We start from the raw sequence: 14985 nt of genomic DNA on the forward strand, positions 1-14985 counted from the left end.
TTTTATCAGAAGTACTTGTCCCACAAATGACTTGTCTTGCCTAGACCTACATTTAAGCAATCAGGCCCTGTCTGTCACAAATCGGGACAGGATAGGGAGCTAGATTTATAAATAAAGAGGTCTGTCTTGTCTGGCTGACAGTACCTCATAAGGGCTGCCTTCCTGGCTTACTCGTGAAGGTGGTCAGTGGTTTTGTACAAGGAAGAGGGCTTCATGGTACAATGACAGATAATGTGGAGGAATCGTCTTCAACAAGATAGCAGAACTACTAAAAGTGGTGAACAAAAGTACTATAATGTAAAAGATGACATCATTGAGGAAGCATGGAGAACTGGCAAGACACCATCAGAATGACATTCAGCATGGATCCATCTCCTAGACAAAATAGGAGATAAGTAAACTATCCACAAGTGTAGGGGTATACCTTTATGGCCTGATCCATACAGATCCTTGCAAAAGTCCTTCAAAATAAATGAAGATCATCTTGATAACCACAGTGGTAAAAACCAGGTTGTTTTGTAAAAAAGATGGTATTGTGAAGAACATATTTTCAGTCTGAAGACTGTAAAATGATGTATGACAGTTGGAGGGTACAATTAAGACATTTATATTTGTTCAGTTTGTGAACACATTGACTCAATAGCATTCTAAGCTGTAATAAAATTTTATTTTTAGTTTTTGTGGGCATGATTGAGAGTATCTTTTGTATTTCTCCCCAATTAGTTAGTTATAATAGAGGGAAACATTCCACGTGGGAAAAATATATCTAAAAACAAAGATGATGAGACTTACCAAACAAAAGCGCTGGCAGGTCGATAGACACAAACACACACAAACATACACACAAAATTCAAGCTTTCGCAACAAACAGTTGCTTCATCAGGAAAGAGGGAAGGAGAGGGAAAGACGAAAGGATGTGGGTTCTAAGGGAGAGGGTAAGGAGTCATTCCAATCCCTGGAGTGGAAAAACTTACCTTAGGGGAAAAAAAGGACAGGTATACACTCGCACACACACACATATCCATCCGCACATACACAGACACAAGCTAACAAATGTCTGTTAGTGTGAGTTAGTAATTCCTAGCAAACACCTTTTACACATCACAGCTATAGAAATTCTTCTATGGAACATAAGAAGTTGTCAAGAAGAAACTTTTTCAATTTGTTTTCAAATTTTACTTTGCTGTCTGCCAGACATTTAATATCATTGGGCAAGTGTCTAAAATTTTGGTTGCAGCATTGTGAACCTCTTTTTCTGCTAAAGACAACCTTAATGTAGCACAGTGAAAGTCATTTTATCTTCTAGTATTATAATTATATACATCATTGTTCATTTTGAACTGCTATGGAGTATTTACAACAAACTTCATGAGAGAATAAATGTACTGTGGAGCAGTAGTCAGAATACCTAACACCTAAAACAAGTGTCTACATGGTGATCATGGGTGAACATGACATATCATTCTTACAGCACATTTCTGAGAACTGAAGACTTTCTTCCTTAAAGATGAGTTATGCCAGAACATTATTCAATATTCTATTACTGGCTGAAAGTATGCAAAAAAATTTATATGCCACTAGGAAGTCTTCTCATCAGTGTGGACTTCCATTATTTTGTTCCTTAAGATGTAATCAATTTATAGAAGCATCACACAAACAAAAAAGATGGGAGTTTTGTGGCTGTTGTCAAAAGCAGTAAGTGCCATTGGTGCATGATCAAATCACTTTGTAATATTTTCCAGCTTTTTCCCACTATTGCCAATGGCCGGAAAGTTTAAATACTTATCATTGTGACATATTCATATGTCTAGAGTGTTCATTATCTTGTTATGAAATACTATTTTCAGTAACAAAATTACTCTGAAAATGGAGGTGTTAAGAAACAGACATGTTAATCTAGTTCGGTATCTTTGTTATGAAACACTATTTTCAGTAACAAAATTGCTCTGAAAGTGGAGGTGTTAAGAAACATGACCTGTTAATCTATCAGTCTTGAGCTTTAGATAAAAAAGTATGTTCTGCAGTACCTGAAAATGTTGTGTCATCTCAACTAATTGCCTTGCTGGTCTAGTTCTTAAACACTCCAGTATTTCTTTAGAAGAATGTGTTTTACATCCCATAAGACTAGCAAGTTTATCAGCTTTTTCTCGCTGACCTTCCGCAATTGCCCATGGAACAAGGGCTGATCCACTAAATGACATACCCCTCTGAAACAAACCTTTTCAAAATATTAGTAAGTAAATTTCAGCATTCTATACAGAAATGAAAATTATATTCTTTTAAAATTACTAAAGAACCTTCTAAATATGAACACAAAACTAATAAATGGTGTAGGCATTAACTTTATTTTTGACAGAGGGCTTGCTGACTGAAAGCTAACTTTCCGATAGTCTTTTTGTTATGTCTTTCTGTAATCAGCATCTCTGCTATATGGTGAGCAGCAACTATCCTTTTCATAATATGCTTACAATAATTGGTTAAGAAAGATTTCAAACAAATATCCTTTCATTTTAGATTTTTTATATCTCATTCATATTATAATTTTAATTAGCTTACAAATAATAAAAATAAACACCATGAACATTAGTCATCAATAGTGGTATTTGCCTTCTTGTAGTGTAGTATGATCCTCTACAATTTGTATGTGACGAGTATGATCTCCATACTGATTTTCATTTCTTGTAATTTACTTAGAGGTAAGTGTTCTGCCAATGAATGGTCAACCTTTGGAATCACTGAATCTTATAACCTGTTATTACAGTGCCATTAAAATATCATGAATGGATGATAACAGATGATAACAAACAACATGCTACGAAAATTAGGTTAACATGGATATTCAATGGCCATATAACATTAAATTGTGTTTATGAAACAAGTACGGAATTAGCAAATGACCAATACAGACTTAATATTAATTTTCATTCACTACAAGTAATAACAGTTTAATAATATTTGATAGAAAATTATTATAAAATGAACTGTGAACCAGCAGTAGGAAAAAAACAAAACAAATAAGTATTTTTCTCATAATACATCTTAGCTTATGAGAAAGAGTTAATATATGAGCAACAGATGGATATAGACTAAAGTTTATAAAGTGATGCCTCCAAACTATAGCTGTGGGTGACTTGTAATAAGTTCTCTTTTCGAGACACAGCAGTACCTACTCTGAATTCTCTTTCACACTATGAAAAATGATATTTAACATTGCCTCTTTGAAAAGCCTCCCATGAACCATGAACCTTGCCATTGGTGGGGAGGATTGTGTGCCTCAGCAATACAGATAGCCGTACCGTAGGTGCAACCACAATGCAGGGGTATCTGTTGAGAGGCCAGACAAACTTGTGGTTCCTGAAGAGGGGCAGCAGCCTTTTCAGTAGTTACAAGGGCAACAGTCTGGATGATTGACTGATCTGGCCTTGTAACAATAACCAAAAAGGCATTGCTGTGCTGGTACTGCGAACGGCTGAAAGCAAGGGGAAACTACAGCCGTAATTTTTCCTGAGGGCATGCAGCTTTACTGTATGAGTTAAATGATGATCGTGTCCTCTTGGATAAAATATTCCGGAGGTAAAATAGTCCCCCATTCAGATCTCCAGGTGGGGACTACTCAAGAGGAGGTCGTTATCAGGAGAAAGAAAACTGGCATTCTACGGATCAGAGCGGGGAATGTCAGATCCCTTAATTGTGCAGGTAGGTTAGAAAATTTAAAAAGGGAAATGTATAGGTTAAAGTTAGATATAGTGGGAATTAGTGAAGTTCGGTGGCAGGAGGAACAAGACTTTTGTTCAGGTGAATACAGGGTTATAATTACAAAATCAAATAGGGGTAATGCAGGAATAGGTTTAATAATGAATAAAAAAATAGGAGTGCAGGTAAGCTACTACAAACAGCATAGTGAATGCATTATTGTGGCCAAGATTGACTAGAAGCCCATGCCTACTACAGTAGTACAAGTTTATATGCCAACTAGCTCTAAAGCTGATGAAGAAATTGATGAAATGTATGACGAGATAAAAGAAATTATTCACATATTGAAGGGAGATGAAAATTTAATAGTCATAGGTGAGGGTGAGAAGTGAAAGAGGAAGCCGTCTGGTAGAATTTTGCACAGAGAATAACTTAATCATAGCTAACACTTGGTTCAAGAATCATAAAAGAAGGTTGTATATATTGAAGAATCCTTGAGACACTAGAAGGTATCAGATAAATTATATAATGGTAAGACAGAGATTTAGGAACCAGGTTTTAAATTGTAAGACATTTCCAGGGGCAGATGTGGACTCTGACCACAATCTACTGGTTATGAACTGTAGATTAAAACTGCAGAAACTGCAAAAAGGTGGGAATTTAAGGAGATGGGACCTGTATAAACTGACTAACCCAGAGGTTGTATAGAGTTTCACAAAGAGCATAAGGGAACAATAACGGGGGAAAGAAATGCAGTAGAAGAAGAATTGGTAGCTTTGAGGGCTGAAGTAGTGAAGGCAGCAGAGGATCAAGTAGGGAAAAAGACAAGGGCTAGTAGAAATCCTTGGGTAAAAGAAGAAATATTGAATTTAATTGATGAAAGGAGAAAATATAAAAATGCAGTAAATGAAGCCGGCAAAAAGGAATACAAACGTCTCAAAAATGAGATCGACAGGAAGTGCAAAATGGCTAAGCAGGGATGGCTAGAGGACAAATGTAAGGATGTAGAGGCTTATCTCACTAGGCGTAAGACAGATACTGCCTACAGGAAAATTAAAGAGACCTTTGGAGAAAAGAGAACCACTTGTATGAATATCAAGAGCTCAGATGGAAACCCAGTTCTAAGCAAAGAAGAGGAAGCAGAAAGGTGGAAGGAGTATATAGAGGGTCTATACAAGGGCGATGCACTTGAGGACAATATTATGGAAATGGAAGAGGATGTAGATGAAGATGAAATGGGAGATACGATACTGCGTGAAGAGTTTGACAGAGCACTGAAAGACCTGAGTCGAAACAAGGCCCCAGGAGTAGACAACATTTCATTAGAACTACTGAAAGCCTTGGGAGAGCCAGTCCTGACAAAACTCTACCATCTGGTGAGCAAGATGTATGAGACAGGCGAAATACCCTCAGACTTCAAGAAGATTATAATAATTCCAATCCCAAAGAAAGAAGGTGTTGACAGATGTGAAAATTACCGAACTATCAGTTTAATAAGTCACAGCTGCAAAATATTAATGTGAATTCTTTACAGCCGAATGGAAAAACTAGTGGAAGCTGACCTCGGGGAAGATCAGTTTGGATTCCGTAGAAATATTGGAACATGTGATGCAATACTAACCCTATGACTTATCTTAAAAGAAAGATTAAGGAAAGGCAAACCTATGTTTTTAGCATTTGTAGACTTAGGGAAAGTGTTTGACAATGTTGACTGGAATACTCTCTTTCAAGTACTGAAGTTGGCAGGGGTAAAATACAGGGAGCGAAAGGTTATTTACAATTTGTACAGAAAACAGATAGCACTTATAAGAGTCGGGGGGCATGAAAGGGAAGCAGTGGTTGGGAAGGGAATGAGACTGAGTTGTAGCCTATCCCCAATGTTATTCAATTTGTATATAGAGCAAGCATTAAAGGAAACAAAAGAAAAATTTGGAGTAGGAATTAAAATCCATGGAGAAGAAATAAAAACTTTGAGGTTCGCCGATGACATTGTAATTCTGTCAGAGACAGCAAAGGGCCTGGAAAAAGCAGCTGAATGGAATGGACAGTGTCTTGAAAGGAGGATATAAGATGAACATCAACAAAAGCAAAATGAGGATAATGGAATGTAGTCGAATTAAGTCGGGTGATGCTGAGGGAATTAGATTAGGAAATGAGACACTTAAAGTAGTAAAGGAGTTTTGCTATTTGGGGAGCAAAATAACTAATGATGGTTGAAGTAGAGAGGATATAAAATGTAGGCTGGCAATGGCAAGGAAAGCATTTCTGAAGAAGAGAAATTTGTTAACATTGAGTATAGATTTAAGTGTCAGGAAGTCATTTCTGAAAGTATTTGTATGGAGTGTAGCCATGTATGGAAGTGAAACGTGGATGGTTAATAGTTTTGATAGGAAGAGAATAGAAGCTTTCAAAATGTGGTGCTACAGAAGAGTGCTGAAGATTAGATGGGTAGATCACATAACTAATGAGGATGTATTGAATAGAATTGGGGAGAAGAGGAGGTTGTGGCACAACTTGACTAGAAGAAGGGATTGGTTGGTAGGACATGTTCTGAGGCATCAAGGGCTGACCAATTTAGTACTGGAGGGTGGAGAGTAAAAATCATAGAGGGAGACCAAGAGATGAATACACTAAGTAAATTCAGAAGGATGTAGGCTGCAGTACATACTGGGAGATGAAGAAGCTTGCACAGGATAGAGTAGCATGGAAAACTGCATCAAACCAGTCTCAGGGCTGAAGACCACAACAACAACAACATCTTTGAAAAGCACTGATTACCTACCCACTTCATACCATACTCATGCTCCCACATTTACTTTTTCGTAACAGGGAATTACGTCGTCAAATAACATTTTTGCTTTTGAGCTATTTTTTCTCTAAGCGTTCAGAGGTACAAATATCTCTGCTATAGTCCCTCTAATCCACTACCGCTATACAGTGATTCCCAAAGTCACTCACACAATAATGGTGACTGATAACCTGTGACCAGCAAGCCAAGCATTCTCCTTACTTAGGACTATGTGTCACATTAATTCTTTCCTTTAATACAACACTTCCACTGAAAGCCATCACTTAAATTATCTTTAGAAATGATCCTTATAATCCACTTTCTTTCCTTGTAAATAAATCCACTGCTCACATATCAGTCAACCACTAGTCACCTGCATTTAAAAAACATATAAAAACTCCAAAATTAGTTGTTTGCTAGCAACTGGAACTAATCAAGAACAACCACATTCAAATTAAAAAAATGTTCATGTTCAAATATTGTACAAAATGAACACCCACAAGAAATTTACTTGGCAAATAATCAGTGATATCTGCCTGACAGTAACAATGAAACTGCATGTATTATGAGTGGCACATGGAGAAAGAATGTAAACACAACATGTTTGTAATTGGTACAAATATTTCTCTGTATTACATGTCTGAAAAACAGACCTGACATGACGCATCCTGAATTTTTAGCACAGAGGACAATATTCCTGAATTTCATGTGTTATCCTGACGAAAATAATTTTTGAAATTGCAGAAGTGTCAGGACCAATGATAAATAATTTCCTTTTATGCTTTCCTACCCTTTTTAAAAATAGGTTAAATAACATGTTTACCAAAAAGATGACCAACTAACAAGTCAGATTATAGATCAATACCAAATTTCCTTTTTTGGCTAAAGTGACAGAATCTGTAACAAAAAATAAGTTTTTCATCTACCTTGAAGATAGCAGCATATTTAAAACACACAACGTGGACTTTCAAAAGCACAGTCTGCCACTACTGCAATATTTATACTGGTAAAAAAGATAATGAAAGCATATGAAGAAAAATAATGTATAACATTAAAAGTTTGTGAAGTTAAGTCATTTGCTGGCACATCACTCCTAGCTGAAGTGGTATGGTGCACGTGTTGTCCTGATGAATTTAAGATCCTAGATACAAAATTGAAGACAGGTTATATCTGCCCAAAAAAAGTCATCAGATTTCAATCTGGAATATTGTGTGTCGCTTATTTCTAATACTTGTAAACAATCTGGTCTGTAATGGGGAGATCATGCTGTTTGCACATTATACAATCTTGCTACCGGTATCTAATTCAAAAGAGTTCCTCATGCAATTCTTAAAGCAGATGTGTTATTCGGTGTGGCTAAAGAGTGGTTCACGCTTTACAAAATATAAATAACTGAAGATAAGTCATAAGAAAAATTATGTATTCTTGGTGGCATTTGATGTTAGGGTAATGTATGTGCTGTGAAACTCCTTGGTTTCATACTTGTCAGCAGTATCACCTGGCAAGAACACATTGCAGATGTATGTGGAAAACTTTCATACGAAGTAATTCCTCAACAAAAATAGGGTATTTAGTAACAATACCATACCTTTCAACAGTGCACTGTGCATTCCTCCACACTCACATCACATACGTATTATAGTAGTGAAGCAACTCAGCTGAATGTAAGAGTGCTCTATTACTTCAGAAGAAGGCAGTTGGGATAATAATATTAAGTAACAATCAGGACAGTTGTAAACTTGTCTTCCCTTCCTCTATTTAAAATTTGTGAATGTTCTCAGTCAATGTGCTTTAATCAGTTTCAGTGGAAAAGTTTAACTTGAATTTTGAATTACAATCCTTGCCACTAGAGAGGTTTGTGGCTATTCATGCACTTCACCCAGTAGACATCAGAATGGCCACCAATTAAGCTAAAGAACCTAACTCAGAGAATGGACAGCTATTGATGGTGGAGCATGGGGGAGGACGACAAGCACAGTTGCATTGGGCAATGGTTGGAGAGAGCAGATCGTAGGATGTCAGTACAGCAATGTGGCTAGTCATAGCATGGTTGGCTGTGATGGGAGGCACGGCTGGACCATTTCTCATGGAGGGTGATGGCTCAACGTTGATGGAGGAGATGATATTCTTGTAGCCAGCCTGGCGGGTGAAATGGGCAACCTGCATGGGACAAGGGTATGATTGATCCTGAGCCAGAGAAGGTTGCCGGTTGAGAGCAATGGAGACTGTAAGGCAGCCATTGGTGTTGAAGAATGTGGAGATGTTATCATCAGCACTAGTGGGAAGATGGGAGGTGGTCAGAACATCAACTAAGTGTGTGGGTATGTAAAGCATGAAGAATGTTCCACAGCTGCAGGGAGAGATCCTTGATGATACGTGGTGAAATGTTGAGACAGAAAGTGATGATGCTGGAAGGGGTGGAGGATGGCAATGTAATAGAAGGCACTAGAAGAGGAAACACTTCACTTACAGCACTTGTAGCAAAGCGTACACTGGAGCAGGCATGATAGAAAAGAAACCTCAACGCTTTGAGATGAGGGTAAGAGAGCATGGAAGGGGCGGGGGGGAAGGAGCGGGTGTACCTCGCATGCAGCACTCGAGTCTGTGGAAGCACTAGCACAGTTACATGTGGAAGCCTGCAGGCCTAGGCACTCACAGGAGGAGATGGCACTTGCGCAAAAGTTATTTAAGGCAGAGGTGAGAGAGTATCCACGTTCAGTGCTCACGCAGGTTTAATCTGACAAGTAAAACAGTTTGGCATTTGCTGTGCATGTAAATGTCCATAGTATCATCAGGCCAGCAGAGTACTCTCACTGGCCCTGAGTATGGGGGCTGCAAGGCTGCACAAATAGAGTTGTTGTGGAGCACAATGAACTCACACTGGTCAAGGACTTTGTGTAAGATTAGCCAAGGTGTGAAGGGGGATGAGAGGTGGGAATAAACAGCTGAGTGATGTGAGAAAGGGTGCACTCAGAGAGTAGGGAGATCAAGGAGAGCAAGAGGAATAGAGTCCTTGGCCAGAAGTACCAGGGGCTTGCCCTAAAGGACCTCAGACAATGAGGAGCCGAGGTCAGTTTTGAAAGCAGTGAAGATACCTGGTAGCACCCAAGGCAGGGCTTTGGCCCATAACTCAGGCTGATGCAAGAGAGCAGCTTTCAGGGTGTGGTGCCAAAACTCAACCAACCTGTTACTTTGAGGGTGACAGGCCTTCATGTGAAATTTGTTGGTACTACAGGAAGTGCACAGCTTGGAAAAGAATAGAGACTAGAACTGTCTCCTCAAGTGGTTGTAATGGAGGAGGGACAGCCGAAATAGGAGAGCCACATATTGACAAGTCTAACACAACTGAATTAGCTGAAATGTCCGTAGAGGGGCTTCCACCCATCTGCTGCTGTAGTTGATCATGGAGAAGATCTATCTGAGGGAGGCAGAGGACTGACCAGGTCGAGATGGATGTGTCTAAATCTGCCTTTTGGAATACTGAAGTACCCTGGAGGAGGTTGGACATGGAACCTAACTTTATTGCATTGTAACGTTAAACGTGTGCAAGCCCAACTGCAATACACTATGAATTCCAGGCCAGACAAAATACTGTGGTTACCATTTTACTGGGGTGTGTTAGCTTTTGAAAGGCCAAAAAATCTAAGTTGAAGAGATGTAGTGACTGCCAGATGGGGTGTACCTGTATATTTGTCACACAAAACCAATAAAGGAGAACTGGGGAGTTATGGTTCAAGGACCAAAGGGGAGGAGGTACAACATATAAAGTCTTGTATGTCAAGGTACTGCCCTCGGAGGCAAGCCTGTTCATTTACGTCAAGTGGGGAGGAAATAGAGTGGACATGTGACAGATAGTCGACCATGATGACACTGGCTCACCAATGTAGCGGACATCGATAGTGTATGGCAGACAAGGTCCATGTGCTGGGAACAGGGGGTTTGGCCAACATCTGTGAGCCAGTGGTCAGTGAAAACTGCGACCTCTCTGCCCCTCTATGTCCTGAGGGAAGTGATGGTTAGCTTTGTAGATCACTGACAGTACTCTATAAAAGGTGAAGCATTTGCATTATGAGGAAGAAAGTTTTTTGGAAAAGATGTGTGATGTCACCAATGTGTTGTTGCAGAACATTGCCAATCAAAGATTTGCTCATGTCCATAGTAATGGAGATATGAGCGTCTGTCACTGGGAGTGTGAGAGTGAGGGTGTTACTAAGAGCTCTCTTGAAGCCATTGAACACACTTGTCATGCTCTCAGACCATTGTATCTTGTGTGTGCTGGTGGAGTTTTTACTTGTCAGGGCATCTGTCAGAGGAGCTTGAAAAGTTGCAGCATGAGGGATATGAGGCCAGAAAAAGTCCACCATGCTAAGAAACTGTCTGGGATCATAGCAAGTTTCTGGTAGAGGCAGATCATTAATGTAAGCCATGCAGTCTGATGCCGGATGCACATTATGGCCCAGGAATGTGATACTACAGTATTGAAGTTGTGACTTGATGTGGTCAATCTCTACACTGTTTCCTGAAAGAACTTTAGGAATTTGGGATATGTGTCACTAGTGTCCCTCTGCAGAAGTTGAGGACAAGACAATATCATCTTAGTAAGCATAGCAAAATGGTAATGAAAACAGTACGGAGTCCATGAACCACTTCCATGTTTTTGAGCCACATGCTTCAGGCCATTGGGATTAAAGCAATGCTCAAACAGGTCGAATGATGTGATAATGGCAGTCTTTGGAATATCTTCTTAGCACATTGGACTCTGAAGAATTGTGTGCTGTGGAGCAGTTTCACAAAGTATTGAATGTGATTTATTGGATGTTTGTTCATAACAGTACATGTGTTGAGATTGCAATAATCTCCACATAACTGAAAGGTATCATTTTTCTAAGGAACGAGGTGAACTGGGGATGACCAATTGCTATCAGACGGGCACAGCAGACTTTGCATGACATATTTTCTTAACAGTAAGGATCTAGCTTTGTAACAGATAAGAGGACCTCCCATGGTATTTAAGCTACAGAAGGCTCCCATTAGATATCACACCAATACCTGGTCCAGAGATGCTGGATGGGTTAGCACTATGTTCTATGAGGCAGAAGAGAAACGTCACACAAAACAGAAGGGAAATGAGAGTCACTGACCTTGCGTGTTGCTACCAAGGCTGACAAAGAAGAGGGGCAGGTGAGTTGTCAGGACCCTTGATGGAAGTCGGGCGCAAAGCACTGAGGGGGTCAACTGTGCTGAGAGCGACACGCCAAGTTGGCCAATGTGTTGGCGATCAGCAGATGGAGGATGCTGTTATTGGCACGTGATGCATCTACGTCAAGAGATTGGTGAGGAAGGTAACAAGAGAAGAAGTCAGGTGGGAACACTTGGAGGAAGCACAGATGAGAAGGACACAGTGAACCACAGGTGAAGCAGGCATGGATGGGAAGGAACTGGGAATGTGCATGCCCAAAGTGTGGTGAAGCAAGTCAACTGCATGAAGGTTAGTGGGAGACCGAAATGACTAAGGAAATCAGTCACAAGGACTTTGCCATCGACACTGACAATGTGGGAAAATCCAAGAGAATTGAAGCTCAGGCTGAAGCTGAAACCAAAGATAAGTGGCCCCACGGACTGTGATATCGGAGCTGTTGTCTGCTCATAGAACCATCAGATTTGGTAGAAGACTTTGAGGGGCAATGTAGAGAGGGGTGACACTTGAATTGATACCTGTGTCAACAAGGAACAGCATATGAGTAGCTAGATCAAGCAAGTAAGGTCTGCCAGAGGGTGAAGACACAGGGAATTATGAATGATCTTTGAGGCGGCACTCTGTTGCAGTGATGCAGGATGATGCACCTATAATGACCTGCATGGCGATTTTGGGTTGCATGTGCAAGGAGATTAACAATTTCTTGCAGTGTTGTCAAATGTCACATGGAATCCGCATATCATGTAGACAGGGTGTGGTGTGCAAAGGGAATGGCTCATGCCACCTGCCGCACTGTGCGTCACTACTAGTGATGGACCACTCACTAGTGGAGGGGCCAGGAAGGTGGTCCTGAGCTGCTATAGCTAACAACTGCCTCGCTGGTGGCAGCATGGTGCTGTCTAGTGTTACACATGATCGTGCGCACCCGTAGGCATGTGGGGGAGGGCGAGGGGTGACTGAAACACTTGCTAACTATGTCTGATGCAGGGCAACTCGCTGGGGGCAGGAGCTGGTAGCGACATATCATGTGGTATGCTTGATCAGCAAGGTGAAGCTGGGCATCCAAAGGCTCACTGACATGGAAAAGAAGTTGTAGTTGAGTTGCTGAGTAACTTCCCCACCCACAATGTCCATACAGTCTATAGTGCCACTTTCTGAAGCACTTCAATGTTAATGAGGGCATGCAATCTGTGCCAGAGCTATGACGGTGATTTGTTGCCCAGCTGTTCTTCATGTATGATATGACAAATTGTGTCCTCTGGTGAAAGGGGCAGGTGCTCAATAAGAATGTCCCATGTGCTAGTATATTTAGATGAGCCGGGTGGTGAGAGCATTAGGTGAAGTGCTGTGTAGAATGTAGGAGCAGAGTCCCAGGCATGGCATTGCCAGAGGTCTTAGTGGCAGTGCAGGAGGTGGTTTGTCTGCATGTGTAGAAGTTGGGATGACTTGTGTGGATATAATGGCTGTAGCTGTCTAAAAACACAAATGTGAAGGATCTGTGCACTCAACAGAATGACATGGTTCTTTTGTGAAATACAGATAATACAACAGCTGGAATTTGGGAGTGAGAAATATTCATGTTTGATGTGTGTAAGTCCATATCTGGAGTCGGCAGCATGGCGTGACATTCCCACCATGGTAGTATTATGTCACAAGGGTTAAGTTCATGTGCTGGTGTGTTCGGCAGCAAGACAAGATGATTTTGTGGCTGCAGTTGCACATAGTAATGCGATTGTGTCACACTCATTTCATCAGACATGGAGAGCATTGACTGAACATCGGTATTATACCAGCCCATTGTTCATAACTGTTTACGCCAATGGCTCATGAATGGAAATGGCACTACACGCAATGGAGAATAAAATGATTCCACACTTCTGATTGATGTACACTTTTACTACACATAACTTAGAACAGAATTAAGTAAGCAATATGGCCACCGACTAAGTTAGAGGCAAAGAAGCTAGCTCGAAGAATGGACACCTATCGACGGGGTGGCTGTCAATAATCACCACAGGTTCTCAGCAACAATTTGTAACACTCTAAGTCTGCAACCTCTACTTTCAGTTAATGATTTTTTTGACAGTAATGTAGCAATGTGGATATGTCAAACAGCTAGAAAATATACATACATTGATGTGTTACATTGCGGGTAATTTCATCATTTATATTTTAAGCAGCTATTACTTGTAACTAAGTAAACCAGTTAATGCCATGTTGTTAAGCTTCCTTATAATCTTACATGGTTTATTAATGTATTTGTATGGTATTGTGTATGTTTTCGTAATTGTATAAACCACTATAATATAAAATTAATACTTTACTTCCTCTCATGGCTAATGAATGTTTATGATATATTAATAAAGGTAATAAACCCTGATATACAGTCCTGGAAATTGAAATAAGAACACCGTGAATTCATTGTCCCAGGAAGGGGAAACTTTATTGACACATTCCTGGGGTCAGATACATCACATGATCACACTGACAGAACCACAGGCACATAGACACAGGCAACAGAGCATGCACAATGTCAGCACTAGTACAGTGTATATCCACCTTTCGCAGCAATGCAGGCTGCTATTCTCCCATGGAGACGATCGTAGAGATGCTGGATGTAGTCCTGTGGAACAGCTTGCCATGCCATTTCCACCTGGCACCTCAGTTGGACCAGCGTACGTGCTGGACGTGCAGACCGCGTGAGACGACGCTTCATCCGGTCCCAAACATGCTCAATGGGGGACAGATCCGGAGATCTTGCTGGCCAGGGTAGTTGACTTACACCTTCTAGAGCACGTTGGGTGGCACGGGATACATGCGTACGTGCATTGTCCTGTTGGAACAGCAAGTTACCTTGCCGGTCTAGGAATGGTAGAACAATGGGTTCGATGATGGTTTGGATGTACCGTGCACTATTCAGTGTCCCCTCGATGATTACCAGTGGTGTACGGCCAGTGTAGGAGATCGCTCCCCACACCATGATGCCGGGTGTTGGCCCTGTGTGCCTCGGTCGTATGCAATCCTGATTGTGGCGCTCACCTGCACGGCGCCAAACATGCATACGACCATCATTGGCACCAAGGCAGAAGCGACTCTCATCGCTGAAGACGACACGTCTCCATTCGTCCCTCCATTCACGCCTGTCGCGACACCACTGGAGACGGGCTGCACGATGTTGGGGCGTGAGCGGAAGACGGCCTAACGGTGTGCGGGACCGTAGCCCAGCTTCATGGAGACGGTTGCGAATGGTCCTCGCCGATACCCCAGGAGCAACAGTGTCCCTAATTTGCTGGGAAGTGGCGGTGCG

General features: G+C 41.0%; 1 protein-coding gene across 1 annotated transcript in view; it reads right to left on the bottom strand.

The window, feature by feature from the left end:
- LOC126113877 (venom carboxylesterase-6-like) overlaps positions 1–14985 on the bottom strand; it is a 199815-nt gene that overhangs the window by 103399 nt on the left and 81431 nt on the right. The window contains exon 4 of the mRNA XM_049915021.1: positions 2028–2218. Coding sequence (XP_049770978.1) covers positions 2028–2218 — 191 coding nt within the window. The remainder of the gene's footprint in view (positions 1–2027; positions 2219–14985) is intronic.

This window comes from Schistocerca cancellata, chromosome 1 (assembly GCF_023864275.1).
Source record: "Schistocerca cancellata isolate TAMUIC-IGC-003103 chromosome 1, iqSchCanc2.1, whole genome shotgun sequence".
Taxonomy (NCBI): domain Eukaryota; kingdom Metazoa; phylum Arthropoda; class Insecta; order Orthoptera; family Acrididae; genus Schistocerca; species Schistocerca cancellata.